Source organism: Pimephales promelas, chromosome 6 (assembly GCF_988280905.1).
Source record: "Pimephales promelas chromosome 6, fPimPro1.hap1.1, whole genome shotgun sequence".
NCBI lineage: Eukaryota > Metazoa > Chordata > Actinopteri > Cypriniformes > Leuciscidae > Pimephales > Pimephales promelas.
In genome coordinates, this window is record NC_142774.1 from 29,099,647 (window position 1) to 29,123,926 (window position 24,280).

Here is a 24,280-nt window from a genome sequence, read left to right on the forward strand (position 1 = left end):
CCCTGATGTAATATTTATCTCACTTGTTGTGGATAACAAATTATAGAATTTAGTTTTGTTCTTTGTATTGTATATCATTACAAGATTATCCTTTTCAAATCAATGTAATAAATGAGTAAGGTCAAAACTAATCAACAAGTAGTTTGATTAATTTACTTTCAATGTGAAATGTATTGGAATACGTTACTAACTTACAATTTTTTCAATGTAATTTGGAATCAGTTACCGACTACAATTTGTTCAAGTAGGCTACAAGTAATTGTACAAGTAATTTACCCACAGAATAGGAGCATTTCATGTTTTCAGAAACTTGTTTAAGGCTCCTCAAAGTCTCGAATGTTTGAATGCCGTTTATATCAGCTTCTTTATGCGCACATTCTCAGTTTCTTCAATGGGCTCTGAAAGACCACAGTCGGTGACCTAATTATATTGTCAAGGCAATGGCATTAAAAGCCTCTGCTGATGAATTCATTTCATAGTTTATTGAATCACAAAAAAAAAAAAACTGGTCAGTACTGACAACAGTGCCATAATTGTTGACACTGTTGTCCCCTGTAGTCTAATTTTATCCCTAAAACCTTTGATCACCAAAATAACATTTCAAGTTTTTTCCTTGAAAAAGAAATCTTCATGTCTTAAAATAGCTTGAATGTAACTCTACTACACCCTTGCTTCATTTAGTATGCGGTTCTATGAAAATGCAAATTAGCCCCGCCTCCACTCCCTCACTCCAGCTCAGAGATCCACTCACTGTTGATCACAAATTGGCGCGATTGGTTATCTAAGGTAGTTTGGGACATCAGAAACTGCACCGATTTCAAACCCACATTTTTTAGACTGTTTTGACATGGATTGTTTTAAATCATATATTAAAAACACCACCTATATGTATATATATATATATATATATATATATATATATATATATAAAAAAACCATTAAAATCTTAATTTTCACCACAGGGGGACTTTAAAGGAATATAACAATGACAGTTCTGTCTCACACTCCTGGTCTTACAAAGCCTGTATGACTTTCTTTGTCTGATGAACACAAAATAAGATATTTTGAAGAATCTCCACACAACTTTTTTTTTTTTTTTATATTCAACCATAGTGTTAATGACTGTATACATGTATTTTATTGCTATATGGCCAATGAAAGCAGTGGCAAATTTTACACACTGTGTAATTTTCCCATAAAACCTCAGTTAATTTATATATATTATTGTTATGGATAACATATTGAAAATGTTGTGACTATTGAGTGTATAGCGAAGCCTCATGAATAACAGTCTCATATCCCATTCAAATTTAACTTTAATAATTTAACAGACTGTTTTAATCCAAGTGACTCACAAAAGAAAAAAGAGCTCTAAAAAGTACAAGCTGTTTGAAGCCATATGCTATTTTTGCACAAGGAACAGTTTAAAAATGGAGATAATTATTCAGTGATTTTCACTTTTGCTTCTCCATAACTTGTGCTGCAAGTTGATCATGGAGACAGTGTGTTGAACTTGATCTCAAACCAGATCAATCTGATTTATGAACAAATTGTTCAGTTTGATTTTGAAACTGGATCAATTGTGAACTTGGCAGCCATATTTGAAACGCCTCTCGGGCAGCTGTTTCAGTCTTGCAATTACAGCTCCTATCTTTTTGAATGGGGAAATAGCAAAGCTATTCTCCAAAGCTGTTCGCTAAGCTTACGATTCAATTACATATTTGAAATCGCCAATGAGCTCTGACTACAACTTGTCTCATACATTTTGTTTCTAAACTTTCAAATCATGACAAAAAAAAAAAAAGATGACGCAGTGAGTTTATCAATTGGCGATAGGCTCTTATTTAGACATTTAGAAATATATGTAAATTGAATACTTATAATGCATCAAGAATCTTTAGCATTTTTATATTTTGTGTGTCGCAGAAAATAGCAGCATGCAGGTTTGGAACAACTTTAGGGTGAGTAAATCCGCAGTATTATTTTTGGTTGACCTGTGGACTGTCTACTGAGTGGACTACTGGCCTACATAGGACAGTTGGGAATTAGCTTTGTGACCATCAACAATACAAGAAACAGAGGGGACACTACAAAAAAATAGGCCTAAATGTAACATTTTTGTAGCCTACATTGTAAAAAAAGAATATGATCAATAAGGTATGATATGTTTTTATATTACTTTAACTCATGAAAATAAGTTAAAGAATCCATGTGGTAAAAATTTATCAGCCAACACAATTGCTGAGTATTATCTAATTAAAACTTTGAAACCACCCCTGTTTCCTACTGTAACCAAAACCCATCGCGTAGGATGGGGCTTTTCCAGAACACCTGAAGGGACAATAATATAGCAATATGATGTATATAACGATGTTATGAAGAACTATATGCCTTTCTCCACTGACGTTAGTTGTTCAAAGCATTTGAAATGTCGCTGATTTTTAGAAGGAATGACTCAATAAGGTAACATTAGCAAAACATTATTAGCTGTTTGATAACATAGTCAAGCCAAAGATAATCATATCAATTATCGTAATGTGTCCGACGTTAGCGATACATAAAATGCATTACCATTCTGTCGGCCTACTTTATAACGTGTGATCCTGTATAATTCGCTCTTCCTCTTCTTCTTCTGAATCAGTTTAGGATTTAAACATAATGGCTGTATTAAACCAATATTTCTACTTGCCATTGTGTTTACTGCAGTTGACCAAGTAGAGCTGGTCTGATTAATAGGAGGCAGGGACATTTTCATATTCATGGATCGGCGTATAAATGAAGCAAGGGTGAAGAGTTACATTCTTTAAACAATTTTCACATTTTTTTTTAAGTTATAGATGATTCCACTTTTTCAAGTCAATTTAATGCAACTAAAGGTATTAAGACATACACAGCCAAGTTGATTGTACTTAAAGAATTAAAACTGCAGTTTTTTTTACCTGGTTTGAAATTGTTCCAGTTTTAATATAAACAATCCAATTAACTTGATGCATGTCACCAAAGAAATCAAAGATATCATGGCATGGTTTATTATGTGTATCCGTTTGGTTTTGTAATAATAATAATCATATATTCATCAAATAACAATATTTTCAGAATGCATTGATTCAAATTGTTTAGAATCAGCATTAAATCTGTCAATTGTGAAAACAATGGATTTTATTGAGTTGAAGAGTATAAACGGTTTAAAGGAGTATAGTTCACTTTTTAAAAAAAACCTTTGCTAATAATACTCACCCCCATGTCATCCACAATGGCCATGTCTTTCTTTCTTCGGTCAAAAATAAATTAAGGTTTTTGATGAAAACATTCCAGGATTTTCTCCATGTAATGGACTTCAATGGGAACCAAACGGTTCAAGGTCCAAATGACCATTTCAGTGCAGCTTCAAATGGCTTTAAACGACACCAGACGACGAATAAGGACCATTTGGACCTTGAACCGTTTGGTTCCCATTGAAGTCCATTATATGGAGAAAATCCTGGAATGTTTTTATCAAAAACCTTAATTTTTTTTCAACTGAAGAAAGAAAGATGTGGATATCTTAGATGACATGGGGATGAGTAAATTATCAGCAAAAGTTTTTTCAAAAGTGAACTACTTCTTTAAGTAGGCCTATGGCTGGCTATGGAACAAACAATATTCAATTAGTTAAAATGTATGGGATTTAAACAAATTGGTTAATTTATGACATATCTTAAACTGGTTATTGTAAATAAATAAAAAGTGCATTTTAAATACATAAATTGAAATTTTAGGCTGAAATATTTATCGAAAGAAAGATGTAAAAGAGAATTGAGACAGATCCTAAAACTGGGCACTGGACCATGTTACATCAAGTAACGATGTAATGGAAGTAGCAACAGATCTTTTCTGGGAAAATATATGAAACTAATTATTTTTGTGGTGGTAGATCTGAATGCAAGCAGTAAATAGTATGAAAGAACAGAGTTTATGAGAAAGTAATGACTGGAGAAGTCTAGCATAGTCATCTGAGAGAAGTTTGTCATTTCTCTGTGTAATATCGACATTTTGATGAAAATTTACAAGGACATGTAAATAAATGAAACGTATGCATGGATGAATCATTCACAAGAGGATAGACAACTCACATTTAGGAAACAGATGGGATGAATTTCCATTGTATGTCCATTTAGTGCAACTTGTCTGGTAGGTTTTATGGTTTTTAACAGATTATTTCAACAGACCTGTCAGATTGACATTTTAGTGAATGCTCTATTCTATTGAAGCAAACATAACCCAGATATGCTTCATGCGTGCATCAAATATCTGAGATACCCGAACAGCCAAGTGTCTTTCAACTTTCACAAAAGACGTCTCTTCCGTGAGCACTCGACTCTAACCTGCAAATGCAGAAGTAGTTTCACCACTTCTCGCTTTCATCTCTGTTCTAGTAGTTCTCAGAACAATCTTGAAACGGATTGCAGGACTTTTGATGTTACCAGGTCCTTAGGATGAATCGCTCCTCATTTGTAAGTAGCATTGCATAAAAGAGTCTGTTAAATGATTAAAGATAAATGTCAGTGCGATAAGAGACTATTATTCACACAGTTTACGTATTAATGAGGCTCCGCTGGAACATTAAACAATAAGGTGTAATATTTGTCATAGCATTTGCTATATGTTGTCCATGACAGTAAAATATTCTTATGATATTGGGTTCTAAGTGACATTGTGATTTTGAACAATTTCTCAGTAGCTGAGTATCTAATTTAACGTCACTGGAATACATTTTTAATAGTCTGCACACCTAATTAGGCCTGCAAAGACAAATGAATGACTCTCCATCTTGACATTTAAGTGGCCGTTTCAAATGCTTGCATAATCCCTTTGTAACTCACTCTACTCTTAAGGTCACTTTGTAGAACAGTCCTGTCAAGGGAATACTCTGCACAGAGCATGTGAATGGCCTGCCATTTAGCTGCCGTCCATTGGGATTATTTCCCCGTCTACACATCCCATTGCAGTTCATGTGCAGGAGACTATTGTACAGTAAGCGAATTTGGCCTGCTATGAATAAGAAAGGTTAGTCAGAGATTCACGGATGGGCATCCTGTAATGTTTCTGTTGTTCGAATACATATTCAACTTATTACCAATAACTGAGCATGCTGAAATTAGAGCGTTGAAATTGGCTGCCGATAGAGACAGACGAAGAGGGAGCTAAAGATGAGACTTAAAAACAGGAGGCTTTGTCACCTCTGTTACCTTGACAACCTGCTTCAGACTCTGATATATAGACCAGTGCAAGTCGTTCATAGAGTTTATGTCTGGACTTTGTCTGTGCTTATGTCTGGAAGTAATAATTATGACATTTTTATGACATTAAAATAGAAATATGTGGGTCAGATTGCAGATGCCTTAATAATCAACACACTAAATAATGTCTTGACAAATATTTAAGCATGCAGAAAGGATTTAGGGGGTAGAATATATCATTATCTTACTACGAAAACAATAGAAGTTAATGGAAAATGCCTAGACTATGTGTGTGTGTGTGCGTGCGCACTTGTCTTTAGGCAGTTCGTCAAAATTAAATTGCTTTATTACCAGTAGCTCAGCCAGGAGTATTTGATGGCTTAATTTTAAATATACAAATAAAATGAATCAAATGCCAAACCCTTAATTAACTTCTTCAATTCCATGCACACTAACGCAGGCTTAATTATAGCTTTTAGAAATGGGAAGCATTATTATTATATTTTAATATTAACACATCGCCTGAGAAATGCTTTTAAATGATTCATAATTATTGCCCAATTAAATGTGCATTAGAGGGACTTGCCCTTTAAAAGTGTAATATAATTCTTAGAAATGAGAAGAAGAAGATTAAAATAACTCTTTATTAAATAAAACTCAAGAGAAAATGTATTGATTTTTATAACCGCATTGGGCTGTAATCAAACATGACAGTAGAGACATCTTGTCTTTTGTGAGTATTGATTTAGATGTTTTTTTTTATGTCCCCACAGTATGCTGTCAGAATTACGAAAACATGGTCCTGGAAAGGTTGTTACCTGGAGGGAACGAGTCTAAAATCACCTGATTTAAACCAACACCAAAAAACTGCAGAGGAGGCGGAACAATGCCAGACTCTCCACCAATTCCACCAGTCACTGCTCTGAACTGTTCCTTTGGCCTATCCAATTGCACTTTCGCTAACCTCTCCGCAATTTCCTATGGCGATGATGAGTGCTACGGCAGCCACTCTTTGTTTGTTATCATGGCTATTGCCTACAGTGCTGTTGTACTGTTGGGTGTTGTGGGCAACCTGGCTCTCATCCTCGTCATCGCAAGGCAGCGGGAACTTCACAACGTCACAAACGTCTTAATCGCAAACCTCTCCGTTTCGGACCTGCTGATGTCCCTGGTGTGTCTGCCGTTTACCTTCATCTACACCTTCATGGACCACTGGGTGTTTGGAGCGGTCATGTGTAAACTCAACAGCCTGGTCCAGTGCTGCTCCGTCTCGGTGTCCATCTTCTCCTTGGTTCTGATTGCCATTGAGAGGCACCAACTCATCCTGCACCCTCGGGGATGGAGGCCCAGCCTGAACCATGCCTGTCTGGGCATCAGCCTCACCTGGGCCCTGGCCGTCCTCACTGCCACACCATTTCTGTTGTTTTCCAGGGTGACGGACGCCCCGCTGAAGCAGCTGCCCTCAGTGTTTCAGGAGGAGTACAGGGGAAAGGTGGTGTGTGTGGAAGAGTGGCCCTCCAGAGAAATCAAACTCACCTACACCACTGGCATGCTGGTGCTGCAATACATCACTCCTCTCACCTTCATCTTCATCTGTTACCTGAAGGTAAGAACACAATGACGAGGAAGAAGGTTCTCAACTGGTTTGGCCATGTGACCCACATTTTCCCATGGCCATTACCTAGATGCGAAACATTTTATTTTTTAGGAATTTGACCTAATCAAATCATTACCTGCATGCAAATCCTTCCCAGCTAACACACAAAGTACCAATTACGAAATGTATTGGTACTTTTTTGGTAATTTCATGACTTACTAATTGACAACATAAATAATTGACGTTGCATGCGCATAATTTCTTTTGCTCTTTATTTATAATGAAGTGATAAACAGCGCGCTGCGCACAGTATAATGGCTGGTGTTTGTTTTTATTTAAGGTGAGAGACTTTTTATTTCGTATTTAAGTTACGAAAATTACGTTAGAATAATGACATTGACATCTGACCGCAGTTACTGAATCAGGACTACTTGTTTTTCTCAGGCACTCTTTACTTAAACTGCAAATGACCAACCTGATCTCACGGCAATTTGTATGTATTTTATGAGGTGGCTAATTCGTACAAATTCGCATGAGTGAATTCGTACAATTTTTGATAAACCATACATATTTTACAAGTTGCCCTACCCTTGAACCCACTTCTAAACCTACCCGTCACTGGTGTTTCAGACTGATCTCATGAAGTAGCGTGTGTATGACACGCCAATTCGTATTTCCATTTTTGGCGTGCTATCAAGACGCATAATCACCTTTCAGCGTGTTTATGAATGCCGTTGACTTAACGTTGGCTTACCTCAACCCCGTCCCTAAACCTAACCGTCACTGGGGTTAATGGCATTTATGACTGTTCCCTTACCATCCTAGGTAAAAAAAAGGTATGACTTATCTCAACCCCATCCCTAAACCTAACCGTCACTGGGGTTAATGGCATTTATGACTGTTCCTTTACCATCCTAGGTAAAAAAAAGGTATGACTTACCTCAACCCCATCCCTAAACCTAACCGTCACTGGGGTTAATGGGATTTATGACTGGAGATTTGACTGCGTGTACAGACACGCGGAATGACGCGGATGTTAATGGCGTAGACATATACGCATACACGCGGATAGCTCAAAATGCGTAGAGATAACACGCCACCTGACTCGAAAGTGGCATATATGTTTACGCAAAAGTCATGATGTCATGTTGCGTGTTTAGACAAATCGTACGAATTGGTATGAGTGAGGTCATACGAATTAGCCACCTCGTAAAATACGTACAAATTGGTCGTCACAATAAAAGTCTTATATCAGAAACACATAGAATCGGCGTTTCTTTGCTTGCACACTTGTGATTCTTGTGACCCACTTTTGGGAAACACTCCACTCTAAAAAATGCTGGGTTGGTTAAACCCAATTTTGGGTAAAATATGGACAAACCCAAATGTGTGGTTAAAAATGTAATTTAAAAATTTAACCCAAAGGCTGGGTTTGTCCATATTTGACCCAAATTTGGGTTAAAACAACCAAGTATTTTTTAGAGTGTGGTCTAAATATTACACTCTAAAAAATGCTGGGTTGTTTTAACCCAATTTTGGGAAAAATAAGGACAAACCCAGCCATTGGGTTAAAAAATGTAATTTAAAAATGTAACCCAATGGCTGGGTTTGTCCATATTTTACCCAAAATTGGGTTAAAACAACTCAACGTTTTTTAGAGTATATATAGAGTTTTTAAACGTTTTTTTTTTTAAGTTTAGTTTTTTTTTTTTTTTACTCTACGTTAAATGTAATTTTCTATAACTTTTTACACTTTCATTTTTTTAAGTGTTTCACTTAGTCTGCTTACTGTCTTCTTTAAAAAGAGACCAACCTTATGTCTGGATTCCTAATTAAGTTGAACTATCTATTTAAGTTCACATCTAATACTTAGCAGGTTAAATGGACCTCTTATGTTGTTGCAAACCTGTATGCGTTTCTTTCTTCTACGGAACCAATCAAAAATATTTTGAAGAATGTTGGTAGGTAACCAAAAAAAAAATTTTTGAAATGTTTGAGTACAATACAATAAATGAGTTAAACAGAGAATATTTCAGATGTAATGAAATTTGACAAACATTGTCACTATCAGGTTGTTACAACTCATTTGCTATTCTTTTCCATACAGTGATTTTAATACATGTTTATATTGACCTTGTGCTGAAGTAATTATTCACTGATCAAATTCACTATTTGGATATGCCACACGTGACGCATGTTGGCCGTTAGCAACATGCCAGTAGTCCTTAAGTGTCTCTTAACCAGTGATGTAAACCCAAGACGTCATCATAAGCAAAATATTTTATTTGAGAGCTGCTTGCAAGATTATCAGGGATTAATTTTCAGACATTTCGGCCTGTTTCTCACAAAAAGCTATCAGAATCCTTAGACTAGAAGATATATAGTGCATGAATCATGCAAACCAATTTAAAAGACCAACTTTTTTGTCTCCTTTGGAGCTTAAATTCTGTGGTCACTATGAAAGGTTGTTTAATGGAAAAGATCGATGTTACATTTCTTTAGAAAAATATTATCTTTCTCTAAAATAAATACACAGGGTTAGAATGTCAAAACATAATGTACACTAAATAATCATTTTATGGGTGCTGCAGGAATGTTTAATTCTCTGTCAGGAGTCTCCGTGGGCTGTTGAGAGCCCAGTTTATTCCATATTCCCATATTGGACTGAACACAACAGAACAAATCCCTCCTACAACATCCTGACTGGTGTATCACAGCCTACACATCTCGTGTGGAAAAACTAGGATATTCAAGCAGATGTACTGTACATGATGCTCTTTTCTTGTTACTGGGGAGTTCAGCTTTTGTCTGACCAGTAAGGTTAGGGGTCAGTGAGATGTCACTGAGAGCTTTGCAGTCTGACATTTACTCAAGCTTATCTAAGAACTTATTTGTAAATGTTAAGCTGGTATATGGCATACATTTCAATTTAATAGTCGTTATCCATTAGAAGAGGCATAAAAGGCGGTAAGTTGATAAACTAAGCAAAGTGATAAAATACCTATAAAATAAACTTTCAATTAATCAAAATATCAACAAAAATATAAATGTTATACTAATGTGCATAATTCAGATGTGTATTATGTGTTAAAATGTATTTAGAATTGTCATTAATGTGTGGCCTTCCTTTGTGAGGGACCCCCTTAATCAAATAACCTATCCATTATACTGTATAATATTACTTATAATATTATTTTTAATTAAATATCTGGTTTTGATATTTGTATTATTATAAAGCCAATAACTGTAATATATATATATATATATATATATATATATATATATTACTATTACAATAATGTTAGATATATAAACCTTTAAAATAAAAAAATAAAAAATGTTTTTTTTACTGTTAGAAACAAGAGTTGTCAATACAATAAAATAAGCATAATTTATTTTATGATTTTAAAAAGCTGATTGAAACAATAATTTCAAGTGTGTTAAATGTTTTAAAGAATTTAGTGTTAAGGATATTTAATTGATATCTTAAATTAATTTTGACAGTCCTAAAATACATTTGTATCTCCCTTTTTATTTCCCTTACTCCCAGGCATCCTTTTGCACAGTATATTTCAGCCATGGTAAATGATGTGTTATACATTCCAGTAACAAGAAACTTTATAAAGCCTTGAGCAATGAGCAAAAAGAGCAATTAAGTGTTTGACCTAGTGACTGGTGATGCGTACGATGTCACTGAAATTGAACTCAGTGTGTGATTGTGTGAGTATGGGGGTCACTTAAGTACATTTAAGCAAATTCACGTTCGGTCTGACTATTCTGTAATCCCAGCTCTTTTCATCATCCAGTCAAATCCTAAATGAATAAAATTAACAATGTTTACCTCTGAAATAATGCTCATTACCAGTGTTGGGGGTAACACATTACAAGTAAAACGAGTTACATAATTAGATTACTTTATGTAATGCATTCAATTTACAACAAAATATCTGAATTACTCAAAAATAAGTAATGCAAGTTACTTTGTTTTCCCATTTATTGACTGAAAGCTCTCCTGTCCCCATGTTGAGAGAAGCTGCAGAGGTGTTGTGTGTGCTGTGTAAATAAAATGTGGTACTAAATGTGAACATTCCCAGCAATCAATAGCCGTCATTTCACCGTCTTAACTAGACCAATATAGTCCGGCGAGAAACCCACTTCTAGCCAAAACAACCTTGAATTTGGTTACATGTCATATTTGCCTAAATGTATGATATTTGCCGGTATGTATGATATTCCATCATCTATGCAAAGTCAACTGTTATTACAAGGCGTTTGGTTTCTTTGACATGTTCATGTTCTAGAATCTATGACTAGTCGGGCTAGGGTTAGACGTCTATAAAATTTTCACTGACAGCCCAAATTTTGCCTTGATTTAGAAATCAGGGCTGTGTTTGGAGAGATCATTTAAACGCAAAATTGCTTGCTAGGTTTACTCATCTCACTTAAACAAATTCATTATTCCTCAAAATGAATAAAAACAATGAAATGCAAACCTGCAATAATTAAATATGCTAAATAATACAAATATAGGCTTATGTATTTAATCTCACTTTATTATTAAACAGTGTCTTTGCTGCTGACTTTCGATGATCCAATTCAACCTTACCAATACACAAACATGACTTCAGATAAACATCACATTTGTGTTTCTTTTTCTTTTTTTTTTATTGCTGAAGTAAGTGTTGAACTTTTGTCTCCTTTGTCATTTCACTTTTGGTGTGAATAGGCCTTTAGATTTGCCAAAAATAGATATTTTCTTACTTTTGTTAAAATTAAAAACAAACAAGAAAGCTCAACAGGTATAAAAAAGTAACATAAAAGTAGCGTAATGCATTACTTTTTTAGGAAGTAACAATACAGTAATGCATTACTTTTAAAACTAACTTTCCTCATTACAGAAGTAAAATGAAAATTCATGTAAACTTTAAAGGGGTGGTTTACTGCTTTTTTTGCGATTGCGTTTATGGGGTGCAATATAACATGTCTTCGTGTTTTTTTCGTGTTTTTATTTTTTAAAAGCCTTATTTTTCATAAATTTCACCTTTATTGTAAGCCACTTTCTCCTCTGTCATTTGAATGACCGGTTGACTTCCTGATTCTATGAAACCACTCCCTCAGAAACAGGCAATTGGCTTAGATTGGTACGGAGTACCGTTTTTGTTTTATCGATATAATGAACAACCGTTTATCTTTCACAAAACTTTGTTTACTCAGTGTATCGTTTTGTGGCAATGTGTTAAAATATCTATATACGTAGTAGATAAAGAATACATAAAACCTGTAAACAAACCATACTGCACACTGATAACAGCAGCTGAAGTTTGCTGTTGCAATTACATATACTTTTTTGAAAAAGTAATAAATATTAAATATATATAAGAAATATTATATATATATATATATATATATATATATATATATATATATATATATGTATATATGTGTGTGTGCATGTACACATATAACATTGAAATAAACACACGAATCATGAGCTCAGTTCTTTTTTAGAATAAAACATTTATTCAAATAAAAACGAAGAAATTATACATATATTAAAACACACCTGACAAGCCAACTTGAATGGAGATATGTCTCCATGACACAGCTTTTCTGACGATGTCAAAATTGTATCGTACAGCTCAGGAAATTCCGACAGTACAAGCTGTTCATCCATTTTGATTTCCATGTTTGTTTCTTTGTCCCGTTTCTATTGGCTGCGCTGATAACCGTCACAGAGCGCAGCGGCAAAAGTTAAACTATTTTGAACTTTGACCGCGGCGTGCGCGCGAGCAAGTCAATGGTGCGCACCAGTGCGCTTGCGCTTTTGTCGACGCAGCAACAAAACGTCTTCGCACGGCGCAAGCCATTGAAATGAATGGGTTTCATAGCGCCGCGCAGCGCATACCGCGTCCTGTGTGAAAGCCCCATTATACACACAAAATAGCATCAAACTAACTGCTACTATAAAAACAAACAGCATTGGCATTGGTTTTGATCAAATCAAAGAATTACGTCATACATGGAAAACACATTTACAAAATTAGTACATAATTTCAAATTCAGGTCCAAAATGTTTGTAATAGACACAGGAAATAGCATAACTAAGTGGCTACTAAAGCCTACTTACAACAACTGCTGCCTCTGGAACTGCTTGATGTTTTAGGAACAGTTTCTGTTGAATCCGGCGTTGAATTCGTGGAGATTCTGTAAGCTGTCTTCCATACAATGCGCAGCACAGAGAGCTAAATTACGATTGTAATTTTCAGGAACATAATAAAACATAAATTTTAGCCATTGTTGACGAACTACAGGGTCTGTGGGAATCCTGAACACAGAAGACCTGACAGCTGGGTGAACATAACACACTTTCGATGGCATATGGCTACAGCTCTCCACTATAACTCTTCCTCTTTGACAAACCCGCAGAAATATGGCCATCCTTTTTTGCGTATTCAGGAGGGAGGGTTGATGTAAATTTATAGGTTAGTTACGTATAAAACCTGGGAAGTATCTCGTTGTAGTCCCATTGGAATCGTTTCCTGATTTTTAAAAGACAATGTCTCTGCTTACGTTGAACTTCCAGCACCAACTTTGCAGACACTGTTCGGGTACCAACCGCAACATTACACACTATTTAAAATGAAAAAAGTGAAATCGCAATCAACCACTCCTTTAAAAACAGAAACAAGTGCAGACACAAAACTAGTTCAATAGCATTCTTAGAAATGTAATCAACAAACACACACACAAAAAGAAGTCTCTTCTGGTCTTCTGTATTGTCGAAAGATTTTTGCTGAGGTTTTCTTTATCTTAGAATCCAGCGGCTTTGGACATAGCTCAGTAAAGCAGAGTGTATGTTCTGACTGAACATGACCAACAGCCAACATGATGCGACAAATCAGCTCATTGCCAATACAAAGCCAGTACTTCAGGTTTTCTAAGAGAAGGGAGAGAGGGTGAGATTGGTCAGAGGATGGCAGAATAAATGAGTAAGAGAGACTGAGAAAGAAGATGAGAAGATCGGGTCTGTACAAAAAGACTTCCAAGATCACAAGAATGAGTCATAATGGCTCCCCTGCCAAGGGTACAAAAATAATAGTAATAATAGGGAGAAATGCGATAATACAAAGGATTCAAAACAGAATATATAAATGAATGGCATAAATGAAAAGGAAGATCCATGTGACAAGCTCCAGCTTCCCAGTAATGGGTTTAATATGGAGATTATTATGCTAATAGAGTTGTAAAAATTAAAATGCGTGTGTGGGGCGACAGAATGAGCATTCTGCCGTCACTGTGATGAGTGTTCAGATTGTCAAGTGCTGTTGAGCGTTTGTTGGTGTTCAAGTGAAATGACCGAAGTTTGTCAAGGATGCTTGTCACTTTTACACCCATCTATATTTGTCTCATTCTTGTTCTCTTTCCCTCTTCATCGCTTGTGTTTTTTCCATCTCTGCCACCTCATTGAAAAAATGTGCTTTTCTGTGGTTAAGACCAAACTGTGCCACAGAAAAACAAAGGCACTTCTCAAACTCTTGCTAGTTTATTTCATTTGTTTAGTTACTATGTCCAACAGGACATATGTGTATTTTTTATAGAAAGGTATTAAAATTCCCACTACTTCTCAAATTATATAGTGTGTTTGATATACTCTCACCTAAAGGATTATTAGGAACACCATACTGTGTTTGACCCCCTTTCGCCTTTAGAACTGCCTTAAAGGGTCAGTTCACCCAAAAATGAAAATTAAGTCATTAATTACATACCTCCATGCTGTATCAACCCCGTAAGACCTTCGTTCATCTTCAGAACACAAATGAAGATATTTTTGATTAAATTTGAGAGCTGGATCACTGCTACATAGGCTCCTAGGGATTGAAACTTGACGGCCCAAAAAGTCAATGAAGAAAATGTTTAAATATTCCATGTGACTACAGTGGCTCAAGTATAAGATTATCAAGCGACGAGAATACTTTTTGTGCGGAAAAAAAAACAAAAATAACGACTTTATTCGACTATTCCTTTTCTTCCTTCTGGGCCTGAGACGAGAGTTCAAGAGATTTCCCAACGCATCCGCGAGAACTGCGATCTTTTCTAGTCCTTCTACTTCAGTTCTCGCGTATGCGAAAAGATCGCAGTTCTCGCGTATGAGTCGTGAAAATCTCTTGAACTCTCAGGCCTACAAGGAAGAAAAGGAATAGTCATATAAAGTCGTTATTTTTGTTGTTGTTTTTCGCACAAAAAGTATTCTCGACGCTTGATAAACTTATAGTTGAGCCACTGTAGTCACATTTATATATATTTAAATATTTAAACATTTCCTGAAATGACTTTCTGGGCCGTCAAGTTTCAATCGCTTGGGGTGCCTATGTGGTAGTGATACAGCTCTCAAATTTAATCAAAAATATCTTCATTTGTGTTCCAAGATGAACGAAGGTCTTACGGGGTTGGTACAGCATGGGGGTGAGTAATTAATGACTTAATTTTCATTTTTGGGTGAACTATCCTCCCTTTAATTCTACGTGGCATTGATTCAACAAGGATGCTGAAAGCATTCTTTAGAAATGCTGGCCCATATTGATAGGATAGCATCTTGCAGTTGATGGAAATTTGTGGGATGTACATCCAGGGCACGAAGGTCCCGTTCCACCACATCCCAAAGATGCTCTATTGGGTTGAGATCTGTGACTGTGGGGGCCATTTTAGGACAGCGAACTCATTGTCATGTTCAAGAAACCAATTTGAAATGATTTGAGCTTTGTGACATGGTGCATTATCCTGCTGGAAGTAGCCATCAGAGGATGAAAATAAGATAAAACAACAAAATAAGTGTTAAATTAACATTAATTAGCATCATATTACTTAAAATTCACCACAGTATTTAAAAAACTGAAAAAGTGCACTATTTACTGTCTTTAGGAACTGGCAATCTTAAAATGGCCACATACCAGCCAATTAATCGCTGGCCAATATTTTGGTCTATCACTACCGGAGAGAATGACTAAAGCATTTATATTCAGATGGATCCTTGGGTGCTACTGTCATCCAACCATCCCACAGTCCAATACTTCAGAATGTGAAGCCAACAAAGATTCTGGCTGTCCGGTCAGGGCAGCAACTGTCGGATTGCATCAGATCAGTCTCTTTCTGTATGAGCCAACTACTTTATGCATCCTAATGACTGAGGGACTTTTTATGTTCAGCTGTCAGTACAATTGACCTAGAACCACATTTAATCACCCCACTAAACAAAGCCAGCTTTCCATGGAAAATGATTTGGATATAGAGACAAACCTACAAATTACATACCAAACTGTATACAAATTCACTATTCCAGTCAGGCTAATGCTGGCTTTCAAATGTGAGCTGAAGTAAATAATAAGTTACAGATAAACACTTGCATCTCAATCTGTGTTTTCGTCCTCTCTCTCTCTCTGCCTCTGGGTTTTGTGTCATGCAGTTATTTCAGGTCACAGGACTCTGTGCCATTGTTGCCATTCATCAAATAAAGAGAGAGAGAATGAAAACGGAGGAAAGTAGAGCTAGAAATAAGAATCAGGGAAACGTCTTTTGTGTCTTTTTTGAGTCAGTTGTGTTTGCAAGACTCTGATCTGTTGGCATGTAATGAACTAATGTTTAATTCATTCGTCTTGCCTCGGTAATGCATGCATATGCATGTGCACACACGGTGAGTGGGGCTTGTACAGATGTCCTGTTCTTAATGGACAGAATGCTTATCATTAGGAAAGAAAGACAAGGCATTGGAGAATGGCTCCGTCCCATAGATTCACAAAATCACGCAACTTTTTGGATGGATGGGCACCAGGTTTAAAGAGGGGCCTGACCAAAATAAGTTAAAAACTGCTGCGTTACAGGGTTAGACAAAAATAAAAATAAAATCTGCACTCAAAAATAGTACCTTTTTATTATCATTACTTAAAGGTTCTCTAAGCGATGCTGGGCCAAAACATTTTTTGTCACATACATCAAACGTCTCCTCACTATCGGCTAGCTGCCTGTCCCCTAAACACACTGTAAAAAAACGCGGTCTCTGTAGACACCACAGGCTCCACAAACGGCAACAAAAACAATCATGTCTCACCCGGACCACGAAACCTAACAAACAGTGTTCCAGCCAATCACTGGCAAGAAGTATTTGAGGGTGGGTCTGGGGGGTTAGTGCGCGTGCACATGAAGGGGGTGTGTGTGTGAAGGAGATAGAAGCATCAGAGGGAAGTTTGAAAAATGGCCGACACACGACCAAAGAGACGTCGTTCTGAAGAACAAATTAAAAAGAAGAAGGAGTCGGATAAAGAACGTGCGAAGTTCCGAATTTACATCGGTAGCAAAGCTTTTGAACGATGGCGAGAACTCCAGCGGCAGAAGGGCTTCCAGTCATTCAGGTTGCTCTGTTTTTGCTGGACAGGTGGATAACGTTAAATTGTTTTTTTTTCTTCTAAATTGACGCTTATGTTCGCCAATCCCACACAAGGATATAATTAGCTAGAAATGCACGTTCACAATTATTTCAGGAAGCACGGAAGGGAGGGGAGGAGATGCGATGCGGAGGAGGGAGGGTCTAGCTAGCCTCCGATTTGTTTCACCCAACGTCAACACCCAGGAGGATCGCTTAGAGAACCTTTAAAGGGTTAGTTTAACCAAAGTTGAAATTACATTGTCATCAATTGCTCACCCTCATGTCGTTCCAAACCGTAAGTCTTTTGTGAATATCCAATGAAGATATTTTAAATGAAATCTGAGAGATATCTGTCCCTCCATTGTAATTACCACTTCGACGCTTCAAAAAGATCACATAGAAATTGTCAAATTAATTCATATGAATTCAGTGGTTTATTCCAAATTTTCTGAAGAGACATGACAGCTTCATAGAATAAACAGATTTTCTAAAAGTTTCTCCTAAACTGGCAACTTTTAGCCTTAAGATTGTTTGTGAATATAGCCCCAAATATGGTTAATAGAAGCTACACCCAAACAGCAACCACTGAGGTTCATTCTTGTGTTACGCAGCACGTTTGGGCTTCAGCAAGAACCAATGAGGTTCATTCTTATGTTACGCGGTACATTTGAGCTTCAGCAGGAACCAATGAGGTTCATTCTTGTGTGTTACGCGGCACGTTCAAGCTTCTTCAGGAACCAAATGAGGTTCATGTGTTATGCAGCATGTTTGAGCTTCAGCAGGAACCAATGAGGTTCATTCTTGTGTTACGCGGCACGTTTGAGCTTCAGCAGGAACCAATGAGGTTCATTCTTGTGTTACGCGGCACGTTTGAGCTTCAGCAGGAACCAATGAGGTTCATTCTTGTGCTACGTGGCACGTTTGAGCTTCAGCAGGAACCAATGAGGTTCATTCTTGTGTGTTACGCGGCACGTTCAAGCTTCTTCAGGAACCAAATGAGGTTCATGTGTTATGCAGCATGTTTGAGCTTCAGCAGGAACCAATGAGGTTCATTCTTGTGTTACGCGGCACGTTTGAGCTTCAGCAGGAACCAATGAGGTTCATTCTTGTGTTACGCGGCACGTTTGAGCTTCAGCAGGAACCAATGAGGTTCATTCTTGTGCTACGTGGCACGTTTGAGCTTCAGCAGGAACCAATGAGGTTCATTCTTGTGTTACGCGGCACGTTTGAGCTTCAGCAGGAACCAATGAGGTTCATTCTAATGTTACGCGGTATGAACTTTTTGAAACGACAAACTGGTTGTTGCGTAGTTGTCAATAGCGGGACAGAAACCTCTCAAATATCATTTAAAATATTTGAATTTGTGTTTCGAAGATGAAAGAAAGTCTTACAGGTTTGGAATGACATGAGGATGAGGGTACTTTATTTCCTAATTATTTCTTAAAGAACTAATTTACTTATGGAAGGTTTTCAATTCAGTTCATTTAAAATAAATCAGTATAGTTTGGTTTGGTTTTCTTATGGTCGTCCAACAAAATTTTTTGTATTAATTTACTGAAGTTCAATTAGTTTGTGTTTAAACAAGCAACTTGCATGTCTTGCACAGGGCCGATGGAAGGCCCCTGATTAACACTTTGTGGGAAACAGGTTTTCAAAACCATCACAATAACATTTCTGAGAGGTTTTCAAAACTATGACAATTCCTGTTTTTTTCTTTTTACTCTTCTGTTTGTTGTTAGAGTGGAATAGGAGAAATTTCCAAGCATTTGCTTTGATTTGTTTTTGGCATGTTGAGTGTGCTCCCTGGGGCACATTAATCTGTGACACCACCATTATTTAGCTTGCAACGTCATGTTTGTAGCCCTTAAAGAGGGACTTATTTGCATTCTGCCCGTCAGTTTGTGTTGATTCAATAATATAAATGATATAGAGCCAGAAACACATACACACACACACACACACACACACCAAGATCATCATCTGAAATGTCAGAGCAGCTTTTTGCCCTTGGGTCAGCTATAGTTTATGAGCCCTGGCAAGCATATCAGTGTTGTTGGTGGAGGGTGTTGATTTTAGACTGCAAATCTAATTTAAATATACTAAATGTGGATGTGTACAAACATATTTTTATAAAGACACATTAAAGTGCCCCTATGATTCTATTTAAAGGTTCCTCATTTTGTTTTGGAGGTCCCCTATATCTCATACATGCAACCAAGACCAAAAAGCACTTTCATTTTCTCACTATATACATTGTAGCATAACCTCTTTTCTCACAGTGTCTGAAACGGTTCAAGAAGGCTATGTCCAAATTGTCTGTCCAAGTGAAATCTGATCTAAATTATTAACTGTCCACACTGTGTATCACAACTGCTCAGATCCGATTTGTGTGTCCCATATGGCACTCTTTAGTTTTCTGGAATATCTGCATTGGTTTCTATGTCAATGAGATTGCGTTGGTATACGCCAAAAACAACAACAGCAACATGGAGGGGTTTGCAATACCGATGCTGTTTTACATATACAATGTGACAATGTGTAGCTGCCCGCTGGACTTCTGTCTAATGAGGCAGTAGCAGAAATGTAAGAGGCTGGTATGAGCTGCTTTATTCTGTGCTGTCGTGTCGGTCACGAACTTCAACATGTCTCTGTTATATTGTAACTTTCTGCTCGAACAGCACTGCAGTGACTTTCAGCATGTTTCAGCATGACATTTTTACTTTTTACGTGGCGTGAGGAAGTGACATAAACCACGCGAAATCAGATTAGAACGGTCAACCTGAAACGGATTTCCAGAAATATGATTTGAACAAGATTTCAAACCGCATATAAATGTAGCTCAAACGGATTTGTAAAAATCGCATCTCATTTACTTTTTTGCCGTTTACATTTGCTGAATATAGTCAGATTCCAATTGGATTCCAATCGGACATGCACAAATATCTTGGACTTGACTTGGACTGACAGTCCAAGGCTACATTCATACTGTCAGTCCAATTCAGATCCGATTTTTTTTCTGGAATATCTGCATTGGTTTCTATGACAATGCAACATGAAGGGGTTTGCAATAGAGTTGTCTTGTATAAATTTGACGAAATTACAATGTGTAGCCGCCTCACTGGTCTACTGCATCTTCTGAGACAGCGGCAGAACCTTAGGAGGCTGGTATGCGTGGCTTTATTCCACGCTGCCGTCTCTTTCGGTTTACAAACATGTCTCCTTTATATTGTAATTTTCTGCTTGTCTGGCACTTTGGAACAACACAGCCTTGTTTCGGCAGAGACTTTCAGCATGTTTACTATTACAACGTCTGACGTTTGCGTTTTACGTGGCGTGAGAAAGTCACATAAACTACGATCAGGGCAGTCAGACCAAAAACAGATTTCCAGAAATGTGATTTAAATAGGATTTTAAACCACATATAGATGTAGCTTGAAATGGATTTAAAAAAAATTGCATTTCATGTGATTTTTTTTTGCCGTTCACACTTGCTAAATTTGATCGGATTTCATTCAGATATGCGCACGGATTTGGACTAAGTGTCTGAACGCAGGCTGAATGAGGCTTAAAGGGTACATATCATTCATTTTTACATATAAATCATACATTTGTGGTCTATGTAAAGCATAACTGCAATGCTTGGGTCTGAATTCCTCATTATTATAGCTAGTCTGTGGGCAAGTCGTTTTGAAGCGGCCCCTTTAAATAAAATAAGAAGGAGATGTGTCATACCCCGCCCTCTCTCCAGGTCGCTGAGATCACAGTCGGTTCAAATCCACCCCGTTCGGCCATTTTTGTAGTTTGATTAGAGATAAATGAATACATACAGTACTATAGCTTCAAAGAACATTTTATTCACACGTTGACAAAATGTCAACAACGGAAGACTTGTCCATCAAGCCTTACATGTGCGATCCAGAGCGAGCGATTTGAAAAAGACAACGACGAACCTGCAGAACAACGTCTTCATATGGATGCAGTGCTATGTAACTGTATTGTGTTATTAGTGAAAGTTGATTATTTCTCTTGTTAGAACAAGCACACTGACAAGATAAATGACTATGGTCTAATCTTACCTCTAAAAATCTGTATTGATTTGATTTATTTCTTCAAAACAAAAACAAAGGAAGACAAAGGTACTGCTAAACCATGACCACCATTTGTTTTAAGAAAGAAAAGTCATTTACATTTATTAACGATATTTACAGCTTATCGAAATGCTCTGTTCGTTGTCTCCAAAGATTTTAGATGAGGAATTTACTCCTCATTTAGACGAAGTCGATCGGCAAACCCTTCTTTATATTGGCGGAAGTTGTTGAAGTTGGAATCCTTGAAGTGCTTCGGGTCACTACATCCAACAAGCGAACATTTTGACTTGCCCTCTCGTAGCTTCTGCATCATTCAGCTTGGACTACAAAATAGGAGTGAGAAATAACAATGGCGGATTGCTCGAAGTGTTGAGCTGGTAGTCAACGTCCTTATTTGGCAGTTCCACTGCAAATACTGTGACGTAATTGTTCAAAATACGCCATAGATAACAGAAAAATCGTAACAGGTTGAAAAATATGACCAAAACAGAATATAAAGATATAAACGTAGCACTTGAAGAGAATAATTTTATCTTTTCTGTACTTATAAACACTCCAAATATACAGCAAAATGCATTTAAGGGCTAAAAAAGTGGATTTTGCATGATTTGTCCCCTTTAAAGTATTTGGTAAAGTATTCAACCCTTCCTTTCAGAGAACCTATGCTTTGATTGGTCAAAAGTGCATCACCTGGGTATTTAAATTGCACTTTTTATTTTTGGAATTTTCTGTGAACACACTACTTTCAATATTTCTACTACAAAACATCATAGAATAGTGCATACGTAGCCCACCGCATTGTGATGCACCTAATAACTTCATTTATCATGCACTTTGATCATTGCAGACCTCTTACAATCAGCTATACTACATGAAAGGAAAAATCAGAAAAAGCATAATGGGGTACTTTAAAAACACCCTGGAAGCTTTAGACCATTATTTTTTTTTTGTCACTTGTCAAATGCCTTTTATGTATAAACTAACGTTTTTACCCTTTTCCAAGATCCAGATTTCAGTCAGAAATTGAGAATTCGTCATAAAATGGTGAATAATATGGTAATTTAAGTCAAGCATACACCATTTTAATATTTCATGCAATATTTTTTGCTTCTATATATTTTTTTTTTTGATGATTACGAAACTCAAACATGAATTATGTTTTTATAGGATACATAAAATTCTGCAATAAAATTATATATATAAAAAAACATTAAATAATAATAATAATAGCTCTGATTTTATTTTCCAATGCTTTAAGCCAGGTATTCAACACTATAGGCTTCATTGTTTAATATGTGGTAGAAATGACACTGTGTTGGAAAAATATTGATTTAATTATTTTAATGATTTACTAACTGTCCACAGGGCCAAAAGTGTTCACACCAATATAAACAAAATAATGAAATATTTTTTTATCTTCTCTCCCACTCAGATCTACACTCGTCTGCAGCGGCGTAATAACATGATGGACAGAATACGTGAAAACAAAAACCGTAGCAGTGAGACAAAACGGATTAACATCATGCTCTTTTCCATCGTGGTGGCATTTGCGGTTTGCTGGCTCCCGTTGAACGTGTTCAATGCCGTCATCGACTGGAACCATGAAGTGGCAATGCACTGTACTCACAATCTCCTGTTCTCGCTGTGTCACCTAACGGCCATGTGCTCAGTCTGCATAAACCCGGTGTTCTACGGCTTCCTGAACCGCAACTTTCAGCGTGACCTTCGGGCTTTCCGACTCTGCAAGATTGTGTCAGCACGGGAGAATGAATATGACATGGTTGCCATGTCGACTATTCAAACGGATGTGTCCAAGATGTCACTGAGAATTAGTAGCCTTGATCTCTAGGACAGTTTTGTAAGTGACACTCGTGTCTGTGTTCTGTGTTCTTGATAAAATGTCTCTTCAGATTTAGTTTAAAAAAAAGTGCGTTTAAAAAAAAAAAATGAGAGTGATTGTTACTAGTAAACATAACGTTTGATATCATGACTTGTGCTATAACAAAGCAACTACTTTCCAAGTTGTTTACGGTATAATTGTAAAATTGTATATACGAAATCAAGCAAGGATGCTGAATACATTATTTGGAAACATCCAATGTCCCGCATTATGAGTGGCTCATTGGGACCAAGTACTGTAAGAGTCTGAAGACATGAAAGAAATCCTACGATTGAGTCTGAGCTTTGATCACTCAGATGAATTCTTCCTGCTGTGTGTTTGAATCAGGGGGGAAAAAAGAATAAATGAAAATGAATGCAAAGCCCAAGAGGTCACAAATTCAGAAATGGATTTAAATGTATAATGAATGTCAGATGTGACTTTTAAGAGAGACACTGAACTGTTTCTGATCTGGATTCTGAGTGCTGAGTGCTGAAAGCAAAACTAAATTGATTTTCCTCTTATTTATCCCTAGTCAAAGCAAGCCTACAGGAAGTAAAGGGCTGTTTTTTTTTCACTCTGACAGCAATTTGCAGCAATAAACCCTACATTGTTCTATTTCAATGGGAATTGGCCATTTCTGATGACACAAGTAATAGCGTGCCAATCCTGCGGCCACAGTGTCCCAGTCCTGCTCCTTGGAGGCCATTGTCCTGTTTCCAACCATAATTAAACACCTGAACCAGGTATTCAACGTCTTTAGGGGTGCTAGAAACTTTCAAGGATTGACTACCCCTGCTTTAAACACTTTGTTTTTTGTTTTGTTTTGTTTTGTTTTGTTTGTTTTGCCTTGTTTTATTTGTTTTGTTTTGCTTCGCCTTGTTTTATGTTTTGTTTTGCTTTGCTTTTTGTTTTGCCTTGTTTTATTTGTTTTGTTTTGCTTTTTGTTTTGTTTTGCCTTGTTTTATTTGTTTTGTTTTGCCTTTTTTATTTGTTTTGTTTTGTTTCGCCTTGTTTTATTTGTTTTGTTTTGCCTTGTTTTATTTGTTTTGTTTTGCTTTTTGTTTTGCCTTGTTTTAT

The 24,280-nt window shown here is 36.7% G+C and overlaps 1 protein-coding gene across 1 annotated transcript in view; it reads left to right on the top strand.

Moving 5' to 3' along the window:
• npy1r (neuropeptide Y receptor Y1) overlaps positions 1-23,260 on the top strand; it is a 29,344-nt gene extending 6,084 nt beyond the window's left edge. Inside the window, exons 2-3 of the mRNA XM_089132354.1 lie at positions 5,993-6,825; positions 22,754-23,260. Coding sequence (XP_088988480.1) covers positions 6,106-6,825; positions 22,754-23,170 — 1,137 coding nt within the window. The 5' untranslated portion in view covers positions 5,993-6,105 and the 3' untranslated portion in view covers positions 23,171-23,260. The remainder of the gene's footprint in view (positions 1-5,992; positions 6,826-22,753) is intronic.
• The last annotated feature ends 1,020 nt before the right edge of the window (positions 23,261-24,280 follow it).